The 24,076-nt window shown below is 43.9% G+C and overlaps 2 protein-coding genes across 8 annotated transcripts in view; one reads left to right on the top strand and one right to left on the bottom strand.

The window, feature by feature from the left end:
- The window catches only part of Sap30bp (SAP30 binding protein), a 37,416-nt gene extending 16,071 nt beyond the window's left edge, over positions 1-21,345 (bottom strand). The window contains exons 1-3 of one of the 3 annotated variants that reach the window (XM_004860694.4): positions 21,149-21,343; positions 19,340-19,449; positions 17,156-17,203 (exon numbers count right to left, since the gene is read on the bottom strand). In XM_004860694.4, the coding sequence (XP_004860751.2) occupies positions 17,156-17,203; positions 19,340-19,449; positions 21,149-21,254 (264 nt within the window). In that variant the 5' untranslated portion in view covers positions 21,255-21,343. Of the gene's footprint in view, positions 1-17,155; positions 17,204-19,339; positions 19,450-21,148 lie in introns of all 3 variants that reach the window. The other 2 variants (XM_004860695.4, XM_021241219.2) reach the window with 2 other exon arrangements.
- A 46-nt stretch (positions 21,346-21,391) lies between these two features.
- The window catches only part of Recql5 (RecQ like helicase 5), a 37,810-nt gene continuing 35,125 nt past the window's right edge, over positions 21,392-24,076 (top strand). For 4 of the 5 annotated variants that reach the window (XM_087208453.1, XM_004860693.4, XM_087208454.1 and 1 more), the window contains exons 1-2: positions 21,392-22,214; positions 23,264-23,385. In XM_087208453.1, coding sequence (XP_087064579.1) covers positions 22,085-22,214; positions 23,264-23,385 — 252 coding nt within the window. In that variant the 5' untranslated portion in view covers positions 21,392-22,084. The remainder of the gene's footprint in view (positions 22,215-23,263; positions 23,386-24,076) is intronic. The other variant, XM_087208455.1, reaches the window with a different exon arrangement.

Genomic DNA, 24,076 nt, shown 5'->3' on the forward strand with positions numbered 1-24,076 from the left:
GCTCCCGAGGATGACAACCCAAGTGCTTCTGTTCCTTAAGATGCCCACTCTCCCACAGCAGCCTCACTCCGAGCCTGTCCCACACACTGGAAGTGAGGGGCTGAGTCTTCAACAGAGATGGGTTCGGATTCAACAACATCCAGGAGAGCTCGATGGCCAGAAGACCACAGAAGAGGGTGGCAAATACTCCAAAGATGCTTCTCAGCGCCATGGACACCTAACAAGCAAGTTTTATTCAACGAAAGCAGCCTCTTTTCCGACTGTCAACACCGACACCATAAAGACCCCTACCACCAATGGCAAGGAGGAGAGAACTGGGACAGGGGCTGTGTCACACTAAAAACAAAGACCTGAACAGACGTCTTTCTACAGGTCATGCCAGATACTAAGAAATCATTATGAAAATGAATTGAGCATCCACAATGGCCATCATGAAGCTAGCCATGACACGTAAAAACAAACGTGAAAAAGGAGATGGAAGAAAGGCTCCTATCATTAAACCGATAATGGTGTAGAAATCAGTGTCACAAAACCTGCTCTTGTAAAGTTTCACCATGCTCCTAAACAGGCAGGAAGAGGGAAGGAGGAGTATGAGGACACAAGTAGAAAGCAACAAGAAACCACTCTTCCTCTTTCCTTCCCCTAAAGCCATGTTCTGAAATTCACAGGTGACACCTGTCTTGACTTGTATAGATCCGTCCCTCTGGCTTCTAGTTGGTAAAAATAATGAACTCAGCTTGAGATCTATTTAGCAGACAGTCATTTGCGTCAGCCAGGAGGCATGGAACCCACAGCCCCAAGACAAGGAGGCAACAGTATACACCCCTGAGACAGAAGAGGCTGAGGGATTCTTACCCAGTGTATGAGGAAGATGTGAGCAGACACAGGAGGGAGGAGGAACAGCTGAGCTGGTCAAAGAAACCAAACAGAGGCAAGGACTCCTCTTCTGTCCACATCCTCCTCTTCTGCCTCTGCTTGAGACTGAGGGGCTGCAGCAGGCTGGAGAACAGTTCCAGGGAACCTGCCGATTTGGTTTCTTAATTGCGACTGGGATTTGTTAAAAAAGAATGGACTAGCTATGCCTGTAGGTCAGTGACAGGGTCCCCACTATTCTCAGGAGTTATAGAACCTGGAATGTGGGTCCTCCTGCAGAGAAGACAAAAGCCCAGCCACCAATGAAGCTTACTGTGGCACAGGAAGGAAATAGAAACAATATGAATCCACAAAGCTAGAGGAGCTGCCATGTGAGTTGGGACCTGAGAAGTAGTAGGTCTTCACAGAGAGAATGGAGGTTTATTTACGGCCAACAATGCTTTCAGTCTTTCCTGAAACCAGCCCAGAAAACATGCACAAGCTCCAGAGACAAACTTAAGTCATAAAACTGAGAGCCTCTGGGTTCTGGAGTCTGCCAATCTACATGTCATGTTTTCTTCCTAGCTTTCAGGTACAGAGAAACCACTCTGAGCAAAGCACAGGGCAATCTCGGCCAAGGCCAGGAACAAGCATGCTGACTGGGTTTTTTTGGTTGGACAATATACAGTAACATGGTAAACTGATACCAGCCAAACTTTATATTCTCAGACCTGTGAGAGCTCACACAATTGTAAAGTTCTAATGGTTCCTCACTTAATAAGCAGAATATCTACTTAAAAGTCCATGTTTTGGGCTGGGGATTTAGCTCAGTGGTTTCGCCGCCTGCTGAGCAAGCACAACGACCCGAGTTCAATCCCCAGTACCAAAAAAAAAGTCAAATGTTTACCAAGGCTCTGAGGCTCTGCTATTAGTTCTTTCCTCCTTTCTCCATACCAGATGTCTGCAATGCCTGCTCCCTGACTGCTTTTGCCTAGTAAGCCCTGTGCAGACCCAGACCTCAGCCCAAGGAAGCTCCCTCTACCCCCAACTCCCTGGCCACTAGAGATACACTGCTTTGCTTGGTGCTGTCCCGTCTACTGCCTGGCATGGTCAGTGCCTGGCCAGAGGAGGTACTCAAATGCTGGCATCTGTCTGATTCTATTTTTGTCTCATCAGTTTTTCTTTACTCCTGTGCAGGGTTTCATGGTTAAAGTTAATCATGAAATGGTCAGTGTAGTAAACAACCTCCAATCTCCAAACCTGTGTAACTCCAGTCAGTTTCAATATGTGGGTCACTGAAACCAGAAGGAGGTAGCAGAAGATGAGCTAACAAAGAAGATTGGACTTGCAATAAAAAGGCTGAGCTGGGATAGGGAGGAGGTGGGGTGGGCACTAATACTAAATCAAGAACAACTTAAAAAACCAAATTCTTTGCCTTTCCTTCTGTACTCTCTTTCAAATCTCTGGGCATGAGGCACCTAAAGACTCGGACAAAAAGACAGAACTAAGCCAGGTGTGATGGCACATGTCTGTTGTCCCAGCTACTTGGAAGGCTGAAATGGGAGGATCGCTGGAGCCTACTGGTAGGAGTTTGAAACGAGTTAGCACAGCACAGCCAGACTCCACACACACATACAAAGAATTATTGTACAGTTACCTTATTTATTCCACAAATAATTTACTGAGCACTTATTATATTCCAGGCAACAGGCCAAACCCTGGGGATAAAATACAAAAATTCAATGCCGAGGATTTAGCTCAGTGGTTTCACCGCCTGCTGCGCAAGCGCAAGGACCCGAGTTCGATCCCCGGTACCAAAAAAAAAAAAAAAAATTCAATCTAGGGGAACTACTTTAGGTATTATTCTAACCTCTTAATCAATGATCTCATATTAAATTTTCATGACAGCCCCAGGGAACTGTGCTCTGAACCACCAGACAAAACTGCTGCTTCAGGACTGGGATGTCCTGAGTGGCATGGTGTCCCCTCTTGGGGATAACAGAATGAGTGTCAAGTCATGGTTGGGGGTGTGAAGGGAGACCTGTCAGCGAAGTCACAGAACCCAGTGCAGTGTGGGAACATTCCCCCCTCACGGTCCAGTTGCTGCTCCCACATGCAGAACAGCCCTGGAGAAAGCCCATCACTAGCTCATTTCCTTCAGTTGTATCCTGTGGGCCAGGACTGGGCCACTGCCATGGGCACACTGCCTGCCCAGGGATGGAAACACTGCACTTATCAGAAAAATGGGCGGAAGTTGGTGGGGCTGCTCTGGATGCACTGGAATTGCCTTTGCTCCCAGACAGCCTACCGACAGGAAGGCTCAACTTCTACCAGAAGGGTTAAACAGGAGTCTGCCAAGACAAAGTAAGCCAGCTCTAGGACTGGTGCTGTGGATGTACGAAAAGGCAGGGAGGGGGGAAGAAAATAGCCTCTTTCTATTTGAAAAGTTTGGTTAAAATAAAGCAATGTGGGGCCAGGGATTTAGCTCAGTGGTTCTGCCTCCTGCCTTGCAAGAAGAAGGTCCCAAGTTCGATCCCCGGTACCAAAAGAAAAAAGCAATGTGGTTCAGCCTGACTGAGAATGTTCTGCCACCTGAAATGTGTTGGAACCAACCAGACTTCAACATAAATGCAAAAGCCTGGCCCAGAGCCCTTCCCAAAGGGGAGACTTTTGTTATCTGACTGTTTCAAGTTTCATCTACATTCGAATCCAGACGCAAAGGATTTTTGGTTTCTTGATAGTTGTAGAGGATGGTCAGGGCCATTTCACTGTCACCAAATTGATGGAGTTTCAGGGTGGGTTATATCTGGGTACAGAGTATGTACTACACCAAGGCAGGAATCAAATTCTTGGTGGGAGGGCCCAGCCATACTTCATTTCCTTTAAGGCTTCCCACAACAACAGTGTCGAGAAGGCTTTAAGCTAGTATTTTCGAGGAAAGAAGCTTATAGCCACTCAAGGACAAAGGAGACAGCTCTAGGACCTGAAAATGCCAAAGTGAAGTCTGTGAAACACAGCTCTACATAGTCACCAAATTACAAAAGCATTATCCCATCAGAGAGGGTCAGTACCACCCAGAAGTATTAGGTTAGCACCATCAGGCCAAATATGTCTGAGTTGCTTGAAACCAAGCAACTGATCATCATCTACATATTGGTAAGGAAGGAGAATTCACTATCCTAGTATCCAAGGAAAGCCAGTATCTTTAGGCATGGCTGGGGAAAAATTTACCTAACTCTGAAGTTAGGAGTACAGCATTTGGGAGGCTGAGGCAGGAGGATTGCTGTGTAGGAGGCCAGCCTGGACTACATAGTGATACCCTATCTCAAAAAACAAAACAAAATGTTAGGAATACAAAGGAACAAAATCCCATCAAACTCAGAAATCACAGAGCAGCCTTTCAAAGAACAATTAAAGCAGAATGAAGATGGGAAGTACTAGATCTCCAAGGACAGAAAGTTTACTGCATCATATAATTTCAAAAAGATGAGTCCCAGCTGGGGAAGGAGGAGCCTTGCCACACCTTGGTTAGCAATCCACGGCATCTGGCCCTGAAAGCAGAGGTATGTTGGGGCTTGCATGGCACACAGGAGGGCAGACCTGGCATGCAGTGCTTCCTTCTCAGCTCCAGAACCATGGGGGAGTAGGGTAGGGCTTCTGGAAGTCTCAGCTTCAGTTTACCTGGAGCAAGTGCCGTCAAGAAGTCCCCTCTGAGGGCCGAGGATTTAGCTCAGTGGCACAGCACCTGCCTTGAAAGTGCAAGGTCCTGAGTTTAATCCCTGGTACAAAAAAAAAAAAAAAAAAAAAAAAGAAGGCCCCTCTAGCAGTGTGGTAGAGCCAAGAGAGAGGTAGGAGAGAATAATGGTTGTTCTTCCCCTTTGCAAGAGATCACAACTTCAAGCAATTACAGTGCTTCTACCTGAAAAGTTGAGCTTAAGATTTAGCAAGGCCTTTGGGAGGTGGCAGGACAAAGCATCTGGCTTGGATTTCTTTCACTGTGGACAACAGGAGTGACTTCTGTGGCCTGCACTTTGTCTCTGTTCTTTCTGCTGCTCAAATCAGGTCACTACCCATGCAGAACCCTAGGACCCAGCCTCGGATGGGTTCTCCTGAGCATATCCACTCTGTGTACTTCTAGAAATTCCACTTCTGCAAGGACAGCCCTGGTCTGTTGAGGAAAAGCCTAAAGAAGGCCATTCATTATGCTAAGACCAGGTAAGCACCAGGTAGGCTCGGGCATTCTTAATAGTTCAAAAGTCACATTACAATTTCCAATGAGGATAGGTGCCTCACAGAAAACAGCAGTGGTCAAGGGTCATTTCCTTCTTTGGTCCTAGCTGAGTCGTGCTGTGACTTTTTTCTCTAATCAGCACCCAAAGGATTATAGGGCAGGGGAGAAAGAACATATGGTAGGAGTAGGTGGGACACCAAACCAAGATGGAGGGGCCAAGCCTTCCTTCCACACTGGAAACAGAACACACTAAAAACTAACATTCATTATTTGAGTCTTATAATATCCCTGCAAGGCAGACAGTATTATATCTCTTTTACAGAGAAGTAAACTGAGGTAAAACATGACGAAGCAGTTTGTAGCCAATGGCAATGTAGAAATTTAAACTAGCCAGGCTTGGTGGCTCATGCCTGTAATCCCACCACTCGGGAGGCTGAGGGAGGAGGATTGCTGCAAATTTTGAGGCCAGCCTTGACTACATAGAGAGTTAGAACCCAGCATGAACTACATAGTGAGAGCCTGTTTCAAAAAACTAAAAAAGAAATCCAAACTGAAGCCTCTGTGACCCCAAAGACCAGTAACACCTCCTCCCTTAAGACAAGAGGCTGCAAACAGCAACAGTTTCTATAAAGTAGCTAGTTAAATCAGGGATAGGCTAATATCAAACAGCAAAAAGAAAAAATACTATCCAGGAATGACTCTAGCTGGCCAGATTTACTACCTTCCAGCTATGAGGATCGGGGAAACCACTCCCAAATTCATGGTGCCCCAGTGACTAACATCTGAGTGGACTGGAGCGGAAGGGCTGGCCCTGGACTTAATCACACAAACAGTGGGTGCTGCCACTCTGCCCTCAGCCTAGACACTTCCGGGGACTCACAGAAGAAAAGCCACCAAATCCTGAACCCTATTTAAGTACTCCGCTCTTCCTGTGTGAACACCCATGTGGATTTTTAATGAGAGCTGGAGCTTTAAAGGATGGGTTATTTCTTCTCATCTGACAGGAACACAACAGGTTACTGGTCCAACACAGAATATCACTGGACAGAAACTATATGCATAGTATTTTACTCAATAACAACTATAAAAATGTATTCAGGTGGGCCAGGGATTTAGCTCAGGGTTGAAATCCCTGGTACCGAAAAAAAAAAGTGTATTCAGGTTTGGCTACTATAATGTACTAATTCTGGATTTAATCTGTGTAGCTAAAGAAAATTATGAGTTGGAAGAAACTGATGTGAAAAAGCATGGTGCTAATGTTAGCATTATTACTAGAACAAGAATTGGATCTCAATGAGGTTTTCTTTTTCTTTCTGAGACAGGGTCTTGCAATGTAGTCCAGACTGGCCTTGAACTCACGGTGATCCTCCTGCCTCAGCTTCCTGAGTGCTGGGATTACAGGTGTGTGTAACCACACCTGTCTCTGAAGTTTTTCTTTTTTGTTGTTTTTTTGAAGTTTTCCTTTCCTTTCCTTTTCTTTTCTTTTTTTTTGGTACCAGGGATCGAATTCAGGTCCTTGCGCTTGCAAGGCAGGCGACAGAACCACCGAGCTAAATCCCCAGCCCAAAATTCTATTTTTTTTTTTTTGGTACCAGGGATCAAATTCGGGTCCTTGCACTTGCAAGGCTGGCAGTGGAACCGCTGAGCTAAATCCCTGGCCCTGAAGTTTTCCTGAAAAAAATTTTTATTCCACATTTGAAATATTTAGAAAATTTAACACTCTCAGTAAAAATATTTTTTCTTACATCAGCTTTACCTCACATATCATACAATTCATACGTATTTCACTTTAAATTGTTTATTTGCATCATTCTGCTAATATTACTGACTGTAGCAACATTGAACATGGAGACAAAAATGAATGCAAATATATATGCTATTATTGGGCAAACATAAAAAGAAAGATGAAAGAATGAACCAAGCCTGGTGGCACACACCTGTAAAACTTGCACTCTGGGAGACTGAGGTAGGAGAATCATTGAGTTCAAGCCCAATCTGGGCAATTTAGGAACTCAGTGAGACCCTGTCCAAACTTAAGTTCTAAGAGATAACTTTTGCTCTCTGCCCTGAAAAGTAATCTGTAGTTCTCTGGACTGTCCAGAAGTGCGTCAACAAAGGCACACAAACGATCTGTTTCCAATGGTGCAAAACACCCACAGCACACAGCTCAGCTCCTATCGCATCCCATCTCACCCCACCTGTACTCTTAATATTGGGATGACTAGAACCCTATGCTACTTGTTCATGAGAATTCCAGCATCTTCCTTTGAACTTCAGAGCTGGGAGCTACAACAAGCACACCAGAGTCCAAGCAGGAAAACTGCTCTGCAGAGACCCTGCAGGAGCTGGCACAGATTCCACAGTGTCTGAACTTCTGTGGTCAGTAAACAGAATATAAGATCACAACCCACAGTGCTGCCCACATACAGCTGCTGGCAGGTTCCTGAAAATTCTAAAACCAGTGGTGAACAACAAATTCTTTGCAAAGAAGCTCCTTAGGGAGTTTTCAGTTTCTAGATCTTTGAATCTTGATATTTCAAAAGATAAAAAATAATGAGGACTTGAGAGTGGAGAAGAATGAGGGAATTATTGAGTCAGATCTGCTTAATACAAATCCTTCATCTAGACTGAGTCAACAATGTAGCATCTAAGAAACCTGACCTTCTTCAGGGTAGGTCAGACAGCTACCTGAGGCAGAAAACTAATCACTTGGCAGAGCTGGGCCTCAGGAGAGGGTATGTGAGGACTTAAATCACACCCTGGCCCAACCTCAAGGTCATCTACCACTGCAGTTCTCAAACTGTGCAACAAGGCACCTCAGGGCACCACAGGAAATTTCACAAAGGTGATACACAATATAAAAAAATTTCACAGGAAGTACAGCATTATATAACATCTATCAGATACCACACTAATACATGTATTTTTTCAAGAAGTGACTGAATTGTTAGGCTAGTAATGATTATTGTTTGGAGCTAATTACCTACAAAACAGGATTGTTAGGTATTTCTCTGGCATAGGGACTCTGTGAAAAACTACTGAGAAGGGCCAGGGATTTAGCTCAGTGGTTTCGCCACCTGCTGCACAAGCACAAGGACCCGAGTTCTATCCCCAGTACCAAAAAAAAAAAAAGACAAGAAAAACTACTGAGATACTACTGGTGGTATGCTGAGAAAATGAGGCAACTTCTGACCTGCAAGATGAGGGCATATAATTAGACACAGCTATGCTGAAAAGGCCACTCACTGCTCACTAGTTCATTTCTCCCTGAGAAGCACTTTCACATACATTATCTCACATCGCTGACTCAGCTACCCTGCAAAGGAGGTATCCCAACCCTGACTTCACACACAGGGTGGAGTGGACTGCAGGTTATGTAGGTAGAAGCCAAGCCAAGGTGCCACCCAAGTCTTCTGTCCACAGCTAGCCAGGCTTGAAGTTGTAAACTCCACATTTCTGTAGTCCTTTTGGCCTGTAAGAATCCCCTGCTCCAAAGTAGGGGGGATTGAACCCAGGGCTTCATGCAGGGAAGCCAATTGCTCTTCCACAGGGCTACATCCTTAGCCCTCCCTATTTTTAAAAATTTTGAGACAGGGTCTTGCTAAATTGGGCTGGGCTCAAACTTTTGATCCTCCTGCCTCAGCCTCTTCAGCAGCTGGGATCACGGGTGTGAGCCACTGTGCCTGTTCTCCAAGAATTTTAAAAATGCTTTCTTTACTTTAACTGGGGTCATGGATGCCTTTAAAAAAAAGCCAGAACAATTATTCCCCAACTATGTTACCTCCTTGACCCCCTCTTTTGTTTTTACAGATGCTTGCTCCTTGGGCCAGGAGGATTCTTTTCCTAGATCAGAGCCTGGACCACGAGACCTCAGGGAGCCGGCAATCCCAGTCCCATCCAGCCAGCTGGCAACAAAGCTGCTCCATCCTTCTTGCTCCAAGTCATCAATCCTTATGGTTGTTTTCAAAGGAAGGGTGTGTCAGGGACAGTCAGTGAGTGGAAATACCTCCATCCACAGGAACTGTAGGAGTGGAGAAAAAAATAAACAAGGGAAAATGTTCCAGGGCAACCAAGGTAAAACATGGACAGAGGAGAGTGGCAAAGAGGGACACTCATATGGCAAGGGAAAACAAATGGAGGAAACACTTGATCCACCAGGAGCCCCTTCCCTGTAGACAAGAGCCGCAAGACTGCTACTACTAGTCTGACTTTTTCTAGGACAGCAGCGCCACCTTCTGTTGAGGAATCAGAGCATACAAGGGACAGGGTGCTTCCTCAGGAGGGAAGACCAGAAACTTGAAGTTAGAGAAAAAGTGATGGAATGAAAGTGCCAAAGCCTTCAGCTTCCTGTAGATACTTAGCTGCCACCCCTCTGACCTCTTCTTCGGTTTACAGCAAATTGAGCCCCCGCAGAGTCTAGTCTCTGGCACCCCGGCTGATGGACAAGACCTAAAGCTCCCTACACAAGTGGGTCTGGAGTTACTTTTTTTTTTTTTTTTTTTTTTGATACCAGAGATAGAACCTGGGACCTTGTGCTTGCAAGGCAGGCAGTGGAACCACTGAGCTAAATCCTTGGCCCTGGAGTTACCATCTTTTCTTCAAACTCCCAAATGGGGGACCTTGCAATGATCCATAACTCCAAACATTAGAGGGATAAAAATTAGGCCAATTTCCATAGTCTTGGCACTTTTATAAGTCAGCAGATAATAATGTTCAGGAGTACTCAATTCAGCTTCTTCGGAATACCCAAGTTCTTTCCCAGGAGGCTCCTAGGGAACTCCTTAGGGGTTTAGTCCAACCTCATCCCCAAATTTCTTTCCTACTTTGTGTTTTCTGAGACAGTCCTCGGGCTGGGGATTTAGCTCAGTGGTTCTGGCGCCTGCCTTGCAAGCGCAAGGTCCTGAGTTCAATCCCTGGTACCAAAGAAAAAAAAAAGAAACTGATTCCCTGAGACAGTCCAGGCAATGTAGTCCAGGCTGCCCTTGAACTAACTCATGATCCTCCTGGTTCAGCCTCTGGAGTGCTGGGATTACGAGTGTGTATCACCATGCACAGACTATAAATTTCTAGGGGACTTGCAGCTCAACTCACTTTTGGCCCAGACATGAAAAGAAGCTCTTTATAATGTGAAGGCATACCATGTAATTCTGTGCACTGCGTCATGTTCTGGACCTGGGAGCCACCCCCTTTCCCTTCCAAACCTTCAAATATCAGAATGTCACCGCCAGCTCTTTCCAAGCCCTATCTCCTCTGGCTCCTTTGTCTTTTCCTTACATGATGTGGTTACAAACAAAACAAAGCAGCCAGTTTGTTTGTTTTTTTTTTTTTTTTTGGGTACCGGGGATCGAACTCAGATCTTTGCGTTTGTGCAGCAGGTGGCGAAACCACTGAGCTAAATCCCTGGCCCAAAGCAGCCAATTTCATTTAAGAACACCTTTGGCAAAGCAGTTAAAATGATTGTTTATTCAATCTTGACCCTTGAGTACAAATCTCTTTAATGTTAGGTATGATGACATGAAAGGTGTGCACGAATACTTCTGTTTCATACCAAAGTAAGATGGAAGCCTTAAGGAAAAGGATTACTACATGACTGTCTGACTTACAAGCTAAACTAGCTGTTGTTCCTCAAGGAACACCTTCCCACTCCCCATGATGGGGACTGAACCCAGTGGCTTTGCACTGGGCCATGTCCCTAGCCCCTTGGGACACCTTCTGTATGTGTGTGTTACTTGTGATTGAGCCTAGGGCCTTCACACTGAGCTATATCCCCAGCCATTTTTTGTTTTGAGACAAGTGTCTCACTAGGTCACCAAATTGCCCAGGCTAGGCTCAAATTTTAAATCCTCCTGCCTCACCCTGCCAGAGTGCTGAGATTACAGGAGAGTATCACCACACCTGGTAAGGAACAAATGACTGACAACCTTGTTATTTGAACTTGTGTATTTGGCAGAGACATTTTCTCAAAAATGAAGGAGGCTGGGGGTTTAGCTCAGTGGTGCCGCTGCCTGCCTCGAAAGCACAAGGTCCCAAGTTCAATCCCCGGTACAAAAAAAAAAAAAAAGCACTTGACAAGAATGAAGTGCACCACTCCAAGGAAAACTCTGGTGGTGGTTAGTGGCAATAAAGTTTAAAGCTTCCAAGGAAAAATTACTAGGACCTTGGAAAATGTACTCCCTACTGTAACCCTGACTGCTTTTTAATACTTAATAGCTTGTCTAAGAACAGTGATGTCACTAGCAAATACAACTTTTTGGATACTATAAGACCAAATGTATCAATATTTAGGAAATTTGCTTTACTCAGGAAACCAACATTGTTCAAATCATCAGTGCCTGATAATATAAAATCACCAGCAGGTAAAAGACCCATCGGAAGTGTAAGGCAGACTTATAGTTTAATACAAAAAGTTCACTGAGTAGGGTTTCACCTTCCACATTGCAACTAACCTTTGGGAAACTACCTCTTGTTGAGTTTTGATGATGTATCAAAGAATAACTACAGTTACTTTCCCCCCTTCAACTACCTGTGTAAAGCCAGATTTTCCTCAAATACTTTGACCAAGCTGGATGTGGTGGTGCATGTCTATAATCCCAACTACTTGGGGGCTGAGGCAGAAGGGACAAAATTGAGGCCAGTCTTGGCATCTTAGCGAGAGCCAGTCTCAAAAAATAAGAAGTGCTGGGGGTGTAGCTCAGTGGTAGAAGACTGTCTAACACAGTTCTTCCCAGTACGGCCAAAACCAAAACAAAAAACTTAACAAAAAACATAGGGTAACAGACTGAATCCAGACACTGTTATGTGGATCTAGCTGTCTTCTGTTAAGTGGCACATTAAAGAGAGTTGTAAAGGATAAAACAACGCCATTCTATACTAACATCCTTTTTTGTTTTGGAAATAGTTATTTTTCAGAAAAATGTTATGTATGTTAATACGTAATGGATTGACTTTTATTTTAAAATAAGTATATATAATTTTTCCAGGGGTGGTGGTGCCCACCTGTAAGCCCAGCACTTGGGAAGCTGAGGCAGGAAGGTCACTGTGAGTTTGAGGCCAGCCTGGGATACAGTGAGTTTAAGGCCAGCCTGAACTACATAGTGAGACTCTGTCTCAAAAAAACAAAAAAAACCAGAAATGAATATATATAATTTTTTTTTTTTTTTTTTTTTGTACCGGGGATTGAACTCAGGACCTTGCACTTGCGAGGCAGGTGCCGGAACCACTGAGCTAAATCCCCGGCCCCTGAATGTATATAATTGAAATTTTTCTCAGTTTTAACTTCTAAGATAGTAAACATCAGTAGAAAAAACCAACATGAACAAAGGCTCTTTGGGATCCCCAATTTATAACTGGGTAAATACACATGCCTGCAATTCCAGCACTTGGGAGGCTGAGGCAGGAGGACTGCTGTGAGTTTTAGGCCAGCCTGAAGTACACATTGAGACCTTGTCTTAACCTCCCAACCCCCCTCCATCACTATAATTAAATGAAAGCTGGGTACAGTGGCACCTGCCTGTAATCCCAGCCAAAACGTGGGAGGATTATGAGTTCAAAGCCAACCTAGGCAATCTACTGAGACCCTATCTCAAAATAAAGTTAAAAAGGGCATGGATGTAACTCAGTGGTACAGTGCTTAGCCAGCATGTGCAAGGCCTACCTAGGCTTAATCCCCAATACTGAGGGAGCAGGGTGGAGGGGGAAGGACAGACAAAAGTATAAAGGAAAATGCCACCTGGTGGAAAAAAGCTACCACAGCAACTTATTTGCTAAGATCTCTAATAACATGTCATATTGTTAGAAACTTTATATATTTAAGGCAGAAAGTCAAATTAAGGGTTAATGATTTTAATCTTTAGCTGGGCCTGGTGGCGCCCACCTGTAATCCTAATACTTGGGAAGCTAGACAGGAGAATCACTGCAAGTTCAAGGCCAGCTTGGGCTACACAGTGAGTTCAAGGCCACCCTGAAATACATCACGAGACTGTCTTTAAAAACCAACAAGGGCTGGGGATTTAGCTCAGTGGTTCTGGTGCCTGCCTCACAAATGCAAGGTCCTGAGTTTGATCCCTGGTACAAAAACAACAACAGGGCTGGGGATTTAGCTCAGTGGTTCCACCCCCTGCCTCGAAAGCAGAAGGACCCGAGGTACCAAAAAAACAAAAACAAAAACAAAAAATATTCACATTTAATCTAGAGCCAGGGATTTAGCTCAGTGGTCTCGAGGCCTGCCCTGCTGCGTAAGCGCAAGGACCCGAGTTTGATCCCCATTACCAAAAAACAAAAAAACAACAAGGGCTGGGGATTTAGCTCAGTGGCACCATGCCTGCCTCACAAGCCCAAAGTCCTGAGTTCGATCCCTGGCACCACAAAAAACAAAAAAAAAACAAAAAAACAAAAATAACAACAACAACAAGAATTTTAATCTTTAAAATAATCAATAAAGTTAATTAAAATTTAAATGTGCCAGAAAAGTTCTGGATTTGACGTACAAGCTTCTACCTTGAACTTTGTGATGTAAACTCAGGCAGGAGGACATCAGGTCCAGGAGAACCATTGGAGCCTCATGCTGGGGACTGCTTCCAGTCACTGGGGATGGCCATGGGGACTCTCCACGGTGACCTCTGGCATCCACAGGGACTAGAAGACATCTAAACTGGTAGGCTCTGTCTAAACCCTCTGATCACCCCCCCCCCCAAAAGAACTAAATCTAGTCACTTAGAGGGCTGGATTTTGTGTTCTGACTTTTGAGGCCTGCCTAACAGGAACAGAAATTATTACATGAAAACTTCTTTGCACAGTAAGACTTGAAATTCAAATGACTGAAGGAGGAACAGCAAAGCACACAGGTCAAGGGGTAAGTCTGAATGACAAGTCTTTCCAGCCTTGCTGTAGGACTAGAAAGGGATGGCTGAGCATAAGACACATTCACAATCTTCTTAAACCTGCCTTTTCAGGTTTTTCCCCCTATTCTTTTCTTTTCTTTTTTTTTTTTTGGTACTGGGGATAGAACTTGGGACCTTGCGCTTGCTAGACAGGTGGCGGCACCACTGAGCTACATCCCAGGCCCTCCCCTATCCTTTATTAACTGCTCCAAGACAGACAGACAGTAAAGCCTGCTATATTTTTCATGGGTCCCTTTTCATAAATGCATCTTTCCTCAAGAATTCATTGTTGGGATCACAGCACTCTAGAAGGGGTGACAGTCAGGTACATGCACCCAACACACCAGGCAACTCCTCCGCAAGGCTTTAAGCAAGAAAGCAACAACTGTACACGTGAAGACTCTAGGTCCCACAAATCCTCTTTTATCTCCACAACTCAAGCCCTACCACTTGACTTGTTTTATATGCAGGCTCTAAGGTCCACACATCCCAAATCTTACGACAAAAGACTACTACTACTGTACTGTGGTTTTCTTTTTGTAGCCTGAATAGAGTAGGACCATGTTTGAAGTGGCCCACAAGTCTGTCCATACTCTCCTGCCAGGAAAATCTGGGAAGTTTGTAGGCCTGATTTTTTTACTCTGCACAGAAAATAGCTTGCATTTAATTTCTAGGGTTCATATTTTCTTTCTCTTGCATGCTAGTGTCAAATCATTCTCTGTCTTGGATCGCCACAAGTTTGAAGCCAGCCTGGGATATGTAGTGAGTTCAGGGCTAGCCTGAACTACAAAGTGAGACCCTATCTCAAAAAAAAAAAAACTCTCAAGAGCTGGGGATTTAGCTCAGTGGTTTCTCCGCCTGCTGTGTAAGCACAAGGACCCGAGTTCGATCCCTGATACCAAAAAATAAAAAATAAAAAACAAAAAACCAAAACCAAAACCAAAAAAACCCCTCAAAAAACCCCCCACACAAATCATTGTCTGCCTGCCTGCCTGTCTGCCTCTGGCCCTGGAGATTGAACCCAGAGGTGTTCTCCCACTAAGCTATATCCCCAGCCCTTTTATTTTGAGACAGAGTCTTGCTAAGCTATCCAGGTGGGACTCAAATTTGTGATCCTCCTGCCTCAGCCTCTAAAGTGTGAGACTTCAGGCATGTGCCACTGTACCAACCTCTAAAATTACTGTTTTGGTAAAATGTGTTTTTATCTGGGCCGGAGATTTAGCCCAGTGGTTCCGTCCTCTGCCTTGAAAGTACAAGGTCCTGAAGGGGTCGGGGATTTAGCTCAGTGGTTCCGCTGCCTGCCTCACAAGCACAAGATCCCGAGTTCAATCCCTGGTACCAAACAAAACAAAAAAACAGACAAACACAAAAACAAAACAAGAAAGCGCAAGGTCCTGAGTTTGATCCCCGGTACCCCCCCAAAAAAAGTATTTTTATCTGAATCATCCAGGGCCTTTCATGATTCCTTTGAATGTGCACACAACTGTACCAAACCACAGAAACAGTCCAAATATGGAAAAGCTTACACTGTATTTTCAGATATGCCACTGGCCCTTCATATATGTGGGATTTGCATCTATGGTTTCAACTAGCTGCTGACTGAAAATATTTTTTAAAAAATTGCAGCTACAGGCTAAGACAGAAGAACTGCAACTTTAAGTGGAGCCTGGACAACTTAGCAAGACCCTATCTCCAAAAAAAAAAAAAAAAAAAGTCCTGGAGAGGTAGGTCAGTGAGAAAGCCCCTGGGTTCAATCCCCAGTAACAAACCTTCTCAAAGAAAAAAAATTCTGTACCTGAACAATCCCTACATAATACAGTGTAACAATTACTTGCACAGCATTTACACTGTACTAGGTATTATTAGCTATTATAAGTAACCTAGAAATGATTTCAAGTATATGGAGGAGTTAGGCATAGTGGCACATGCCTGAATCCCAGCACTCTGGGGTGACGAGACATGAGGGTTGCAAGTTCAAGCCCATCTTGGGCAATTTAGCAAGACCCTGTCTTAAAACAAAAAATAAAAAAGGACTAGGGATGCAGCTTGGTGCAAAAACCGTTTTCAATCCCTGGTATTGTGAAAAAAGAAAAAAAAAAGAAAGGAAGAAAAGTATATGGGAGGATGTGCCTAAGTTATATGCAAATATTATACCCTTTTATATAAAGGGTGTGAACATCTGCAGATTTTGGTATCTATAGGACATGGGACTATGGTGTCCTGAAACCAATCACCATGGATGTTGAGAGACTACTTTTTTTTTTTTTTGGTACTGGGGATTGAACTCGGGTTCTTATGCTTGCAAGGCAAGTGGCGGAACCACTGAGCTAAATTCCCAGCCCAGTTGGTTTAGTCTTTTTCTTTGGGGGAAAAATGTTTGTCTGCTTAGAACAATTCCTCAAAAGGTGTATACGTTTCCAATGCCCAGGACACAGCACAATTTAACCATCACAACTGGGCATCACTGTAAGATCACTAAGGAGTATGACAAGAATCACTACTAATTACTCTCAGCTGCCAGTGATAAACTTCTGAAAAGAAATGGCTATGTTGTTTAAAAAAAAAAAAAAAGCCATTCTGCATGGTTTGCCCAAGAGTAGAAGGGGACACCCCTGGGAAAACAAGGATTGGGCATAAGATCCCCAGTAGCTGGAGTAAGGCCTCAGGTTGGCCTGATCCTGCTAGAGTCCTTCCTCATTTCTAGATGATTTAGAGAAGCCAGAATACATAAGGCAGCCCTTATACCTACTTGATTCTTGAAACACCCCCACATCTAACCCATCCATAGGAGCAGTGCTCTACTAAGCCCCATCTAGGATGCAGGAAGAGTGGGGTGTGGGACTGTGACAGGCCTCTTGCCTTTTTAGGCTAGACCCTGGCATAATATGTAAGGCTGGAAATTCAATCTACCTCAGGACTTACTCATTCCTAGGGGTCTCCAAGTTTTCTATAAAGTGTTTTACCCCAGAAAATGTCCACATGGTCACACAGTATGTGAGTGGGAGTGACTTTTTTTTTTTTTTTTGTATTGGGGATTGAGCTCAGGTCCTTGTGCTTGCGCAGCAGGTGGCAAAACCACTGAGCTAAATCCCCGGCCCAGCAGGAGAGATCTTAACCACACATAGGAACTGAGCCAGAACATTAAAGCACCTTATTCCTTTCCAGCCACCCCACCACAGCCAACACCAAATACCTTTGGGTCATCAGTCTCAGGTTTTTCAGTCTCTGAATCGTCATCTTCCTACAAGACAAAGAATTAGATTAAGCTTAAAGGGTGGGCCTGAGAGGTCTCACATGCATAACTAGAGGTTGGAGCAGACAGCCACGTACCCAAGCAGGGCTATCCCACCAAGAACCCCTCCCCTATACCACATGACCCAGAACTAAAGAAAGAAGAGGGGGAAAGTAGATGTTCTGAGGAAAAAAACCATCAGCCGCTCAAAGTCAATGGTCACTCCAGTTGTACCACAGTCCACACCAATAAAAAGCCAGAGGTAAAAATCACATAAAAAGTTGAGAGAAGATGCAATCTGCTTCAGAAAAAAAGACCAGGCTACAGGATAAAACAGGGATATTGTGTCCACTGAAATATCAAGTAGAACCAGGATTATTTTTACTAATCCTTTTTCCCTTTAGTTCTACTAATCCCTTTTCCCCTAATTCCTTTGTTCCCCTTCTTTGACTTTCATAACCACAAATACAACAGACTTGGACCTATTTTTGACTGTTCAAAACATCAATGCTGTGACTCACATGCATCTACACTTCTACACTTCAACTCAGTGGCATTGGCACTGACATGAACACAATGAGGTGGGCACCAAATGACCAGACCAAGTGACCCAGGAAAGGCAGAACTAAAGGGCAATGCAGTTTTTCCTGGATCCCAATTGAGTGCGTTCTGCCTCCACCTGAGTGCTCATATTATTGCCATTGATCATTCTACCCAGCCTGTTCCTTAGCCAAATGAGGCCTGCCTGACTCAAAGTACCATGTGACTAAGGTATTCTCTGAAGCGAGCCCACCATTCCACTGAACATGAATGCTAATGCAATAAAGTTCAAAATTCAGGAGCAGACGCCGGACCATCTACTCTTAGCTAGCTAAACCCACATCACTTCCATCACCTGCAACACTCCCAATGTACAGAAGCCTTTAACTAAATGCCCAGGAACAAATGATGTCATTTGAAACTGTTATTTTCAACAAAGCTACACTTTAACCCAAACATGATGTACCCCTCCAGATGTTAATATAAACACCATCAAAGAGACAGGAACCAAGTATACTAATGATTTTGAGACTTAACTGCCAGTGAAATGAAGGTGTTAGATGTAATCTCCAAAATCTCTTTAAAATGAAATCAGCCAAATAATTACTAGTTTTTGGGGGGTTTTTTGGTACTGGGGATCGAACTCGGGACCTTGTGCTTGTGAGGCAGGTGGCAGAACTGCTGAGCTAAATCCCTGGCTGTCAGCCAAGTAATTAGAGATAGTGCTCAGCTGCATATGATCACATTTCAGAATATCTATATGGGATGTGATGAGAGGATTTTACTAAAATAAAAGCTGGGCATGGTGGTGCACACTTATAATCCCAGCACTCAGGAGGCTGAGGAAGATGGAATGCTGTAACTTCAAGGCCAGCATGAACTAGTGAGACCTTGACTCAAAAAAACAAAAAACAAACAAACAAAAGCTTAAATATGAAAAAATTCTAGCAAACCAAGATTTCACAAAAGCACATTATGCAAATGTATTAAAAATTATGGATATCCAAGCAGTATGTATGCACCTGAGAAAAGTCACAGGAAAAGAAATTACAAAGCTTTTCTACAGAATTTCAGTCAACTCTAAATTATCAGCATTGAAGACTAGAGCTAGAGGGATCAAAGTGTCTCATGAAAGAACACAAAATACATTTCTGAAGGGCCAGGGATTTAGCTCAGTGGTTTCGACGCCTGCTGCACAAGTGCAAGGACCTGAGTTCGATCCCCGGTACCAAAAAAAAAAAAAAAAAAAAAAAAAATACAGTTGATTATAGATATACATGAAACACCAATTAGGATGAATATAATTACAAATGGAATAAACTATTTAAACAGAGAAATCCAATGTAAAACACCCACTGAGATCCAATTAAATAAAATAGTCCACCGTCCTGCCTCACAAATTTCAGTTCCAAAGTTCATACAAAATGACCCAGGTGAAAGCAAATGTAATTTTCAAATATAGCAGAACTACTGATATTCAACCTAAACAAATGGGGCAGAGGGATGAAGTTAGTTATGAAAAGGAATGCTGTTGGCCCAGTTCGAAAAGCTTCTGACACATGAAATGGTGCTTTGAGCAGCTCTGGATTTGAGAGATTCACCTACCGACTGTTTGCTGTTTTCATCTTCCTCTTCCTCATAACCATCTTCATCACCCCCTAGACGAGAAAAGTCATCCTCGCCATAGGCATCAGATACCAATCCACTTTTCTCTTCTGAAACAGAGGAGGAAAAAGGAGCAAAAATGTAAGAAAGCTTTTTAGTGATCTGAATAGCCAGGACTATTTCTGAAGATAAAAGCTTAACCTAAACCTAATGTAAGTGACCTCAAGCCCAGATTCTGCCTTTTGGGAGGCCACGTTTTCATGGATAAAACTATTAAAAAGAGAAGAAGCTGGGTGTGGAAGTGCACACCTGTAACTGCAGTGTTCTGGGAGGCTGAGGCAGGAGGACTACAAATTCAAGACCAGCTTGAGCAACAGAGTGAGACCCTATCTCAAAATGTAAAAAATAAACAATAAAAAGGACTGAGAATATAGCTCAGTGTGAAGGCCCTGGGTTCAATCCCCAGTACTGGGTGGGTGGGGACAGGAAAGAAAATTAACATTAAATTCTGCTTCTAATGCTAGGAGTGTAGCTCAGAGGCAGAGCACTTGCCTAGGATGTATGAGGTCCAGGGTTCAATTCCCAGCACTGAACAGAGGAGAACAAAACAAAAAAACTTAAGTTGTTAGTCCACCTATTACTCCAGCTGAAGCTCTCCCTTTGAACGATCAAACCATGTTACGGGCCAGGGATTTAGCTCAGTGGTTCCGGCGCCTGCCTCGCAAGGGCAAGGTCCTGAGTTTGATCCCTGGTACCAAAAAAACCCCCCAAAACAACACAAACCATGTTGCTTAGGGCTGGGAATTTAGCTCAGTGGTTTCGCCGCCTGCTGCACAAGCGCAAGGACCAGACTATGATCCCCGGTACCAAAACAAAACAAAAAAACCACGTTGCTTGAACACCTCTTGATACACATATCTCTAACTTGTACTATGGGCACCTATGACCTTACCTCTGCTACGAAACAAAGACTACTGATTTTTGTTCTGAAGTCCCTCACTTTTGGGAAAAGGAAACCCAAGACTTAGATACATTAGATAACATGCTCTGTCATCCCAAAGAAATCTCTTTCCATTCTAATATTGATTGTCAACCTGAGGAGGGGAATAAGATTATGGTTTTTTTGTTTTGTTTTGTTTTTTGAGACAGGGTCTCACTGTTCAGGCTGGCCTTGAACTCACTATGTAACCCAGGCTGGGTCTCGAACTTACAGCAGTCCTCCTGCCTCAGCCTCCCAAGTGCTGGGATTACAGGCGTGAGCCACCACGCCTGGCTACTGAGGGGTTTTAAAAATTCACAAAGCAGCAAAGTCAACTAAGAGCCTTAAATAACTCACAAATGTCCACATTCTATCCAAGACTTACAAAATTACTCACTTTGAAGGACCAGGCAGAAGCTCCAAGATGTGTTCAGGACACATTCCAAATTAAACGTTATCAATTTAACAAGACATAGACTTTATCACCCATCACACACATTCTACTCATCTCTCTTCCCCATCAAACAACTAGCCGAAAGGAATAGGTAGTGATGTCTTAGCAGTGGATACCTATCCTTTAGTCCATCCCTCTGCCCAGCACAGCTTCTCAAGAAGTTTCAGTAGAAAGAGTGGAAACACAGGGAGAATGCTCATTCTTACTACAAATTCTCTAATGTTGTATCTAAGCCAGGTCGACTGCGACTGTGCTTCCGGGTTCTGGGGCCCGATACATGGGACACAGTGAACATCTCTCCCCAGGCACTATGATAAGAGAGTATTACTCGGGGCAGACCCGATTCCCCTTTCCAGCTTTCCATTCAGAGCCTCACCAGCCGCGCTGCCGACAGCTTCAACTCCCGCCTCACCATCAGACTCCGGCTCTGAATCTTCCGCGTAAACTGCCAGAGACGACAGAACATTCTTCTTCCCCGCCATTTTATTCCCACAGCCCCGGCGCGGCTCACACCTACGATTCAAAAAACTGACTTCTTCACGGAAAGGCAACTTCTTCCGGCTTTCAGGAGGCCTTGCGCCAAAGTGAAAACCAATCAAAAAGACCATTTCTGAGCTTCGCCCGCCCCTCGTGAACGCTCTTGGATAACGTCGTCATCGCGCGACGGATATAAGGTTGTGTGGGTTTTCCCTGACTGGAATGCTAAGCGCTGTGGCTTCTGAGTTCTGGGTGTTGTATAGGGGGTCTTGGAGTAGTGGCAGGACCAGGGGACAACAGCGGCTGGGCCAGAGCCCTTTGCTCTTGGGCGGCTCACGGCCGGCTCTGATATCTTTGGGGCGAAGAGAAGGACTCAATGGCGGTGAAGGGAGAAAACTGGATCAGGGGCTCAAGAGGAAGGAGAGTGAAGTAGTTGGGATTCTGGGGCAGGCGGGGGAGATGAGTTGTTGTCGTGACTGCGCGTGTAGAAGTTGGACCTTAGAAAAACGATTCCACGTTCTCCAGACGATTCCGAAGACATTTATGTTTCTTCTCGTGATCTGATTTCTAACTGCTATACTGTGGGGTTGGATAGTGCAGTGTTTTTATTTTCACCGAGCGTAAAAGTGAAGGTGTTAATCACTCAGGAATCTATTGATTGAGGCAATTCGCCCGCAGCTTTACTACTTGAAACAAATATATTGCTTGAGTGCAAAATAGCAGATTTATATCTGCAGAAGAAAAATTAAAGCTGTATATAAAAAACAAAACAGGGTTCTCGTGCCAGTCTTTTCACCACCTTTGCTTTAACTTTTGGCCATTGCTTTTTGCTAAGATGAGCACCCACCCATCCTCCACTCCCTGTGACCCTGAGCGGCGAGTCCGGAGCACGTTGAAGAAAGTCTTTGGGTTTGACTCTTTTAAGACGCCTTTACAGGAGAGGGCGACCATGGCTGTAGTAAAAGGTAACATTGTCAAATTCCCTGCCTTTGAATTTCTGTTGGTTGTGCCATAGCACTGGAGAACACCCTCCTTCTGACCCTACCTTCTCACCCTTGGTCCATACTGGTTTTGGAAATCTTTTAAACTTATCAACCAAAGCTTGCACTTTTTTTCTTCTTGTTACTGGGGATTGAACCGAGGGCCTTCTCAATGAGCTACATCCCTTTATTTGTTTGTTTGGTTTTTGGTACCGGGGATCGAACTTGGGTCCTTGCGCTTGCGAGGCAGGCGGCGGAACCACTGAGCTAAATCCCCAGCCCAACATCCCTTTATTTTGAGACTGGGTCTAAGTTGCCAAGTTGCCCAGACTGGGCTTAAACTTGAGATCCTCTCACCTCAGCCTCCCAGAGTGCTGGGATCACAGGTGTGTGCTATCAGGCCCGGCTACACTTTGCTGGTTTACTGGCAGACCCACTCAGCTATTCTGGTTCTTACTTTTCATAGCCAGACCTACAAATTGACTTTTCAACAGTTCCTAGATTCCATTTTTGTTTGTTTCTATATGGAGAGTAGTGGGGATGGCAGTTAATAATCTAACCTGGTCAGTGACCTAAGTAATCCCCTTAATGAAGATTTAGTGGCCTGCATCCCAGATAGGGAAAGAAGTAACAATATTTTAAACTAGAAATGTGGTGACCAATGGAGGTTGTTGTCCAGAAGGAAGCAACAGTATAATATTAGTGATATGTTTATAAACAAAAGGCCTGTAAGTGATGTCCTTGCACGTCTACACAGATGTGCTCTCTCTCTACCAGTATTCTGGTTTCATGGCTGTTTCATTTAGTCACCTTTGTTTTTACTGCGATTACCAGAAATAATTTGCACACACTTCCAAATCTCCCAGGATCTCTTCCTTTTTCCTGCAAAGGATGTGAAGGAAATTAACACGATATTGAGACCCTCTCAAGTGCTGGGCACTGCCGGGTGCTTTTTCCTACAACTCATTTAATTTTCAACAACCTTAATGAAAAGGCCAGAAGCAATGAGATGTTATCTTCTTATATTTTTGCAGGTGACAAGGATGTCTTTGTGTGTATGCCCACAGGGGCTGGAAAATCCCTTTGCTATCAGCTACCTGCACTGTTGGCCAAAGGCATCACTATTGTAGTCTCTCCTCTCATTGCGTTGATCCAGGTGAGGCTTAGGGGAATGAAGATAGTAGCCCAAAAAGATGATGGGAAGTTTTTCTTTTATCTCCTTTATTTGATCTATGCTTCTTATTTTCTCTGATTTATCTGTATGAACCTCTGTGGTAGATGTCTAAATTGCCCAAATGTAGGTTTTTCCACTAGTGCCTTTGTATCACTCTGTGATTCGTGAATGAGTCTTCTATGCTTTGATCACCTGAAGTTCCTCACCGTCCTCTGCTCTTTTTTGTCCAGAGGATTATGGAATAGTATTTGTACATACACACTCTTGCTTTTACGTGTTTACACAGGTGCACTCAAGATGTTAGAAGATGCAAGAGGATGGATAACTATATTGATATGCAGAATCCCTGCCAACATGTTTTATTTTGGCAAGGGACTAGGTACATGATACAGAAAGATGAGAAATTGTTTGAGATCTTATTAATATATGCTCTGCAGATGTTCTGCCTATATTTAATGTCTGCAGATGGGCTTATAGAATCAGAATTAAGGAAATACGGCCACGTGATTAAGAGCCATTAGGAAAAAAGGTAGACTGATGGGGAACAACAGTAATAGTGAATGCTAACTAGATCTTAAGCTTTGTGCTAAGTGCTTTATATACATTCATTTCATTTTTGAGACGTAAAGTTTCACTTAACTCTTAACACAATTCTGTTAGTTACTGTTTTTAA

The sequence above is a fragment of the Heterocephalus glaber genome, unplaced genomic scaffold (assembly GCF_053883595.1).
Source record: "Heterocephalus glaber isolate CG9 unplaced genomic scaffold, H.glaber_assembly_v1.0 deba00000937, whole genome shotgun sequence".
Taxonomy (NCBI): Eukaryota; Metazoa; Chordata; class Mammalia; order Rodentia; family Bathyergidae; genus Heterocephalus; species Heterocephalus glaber.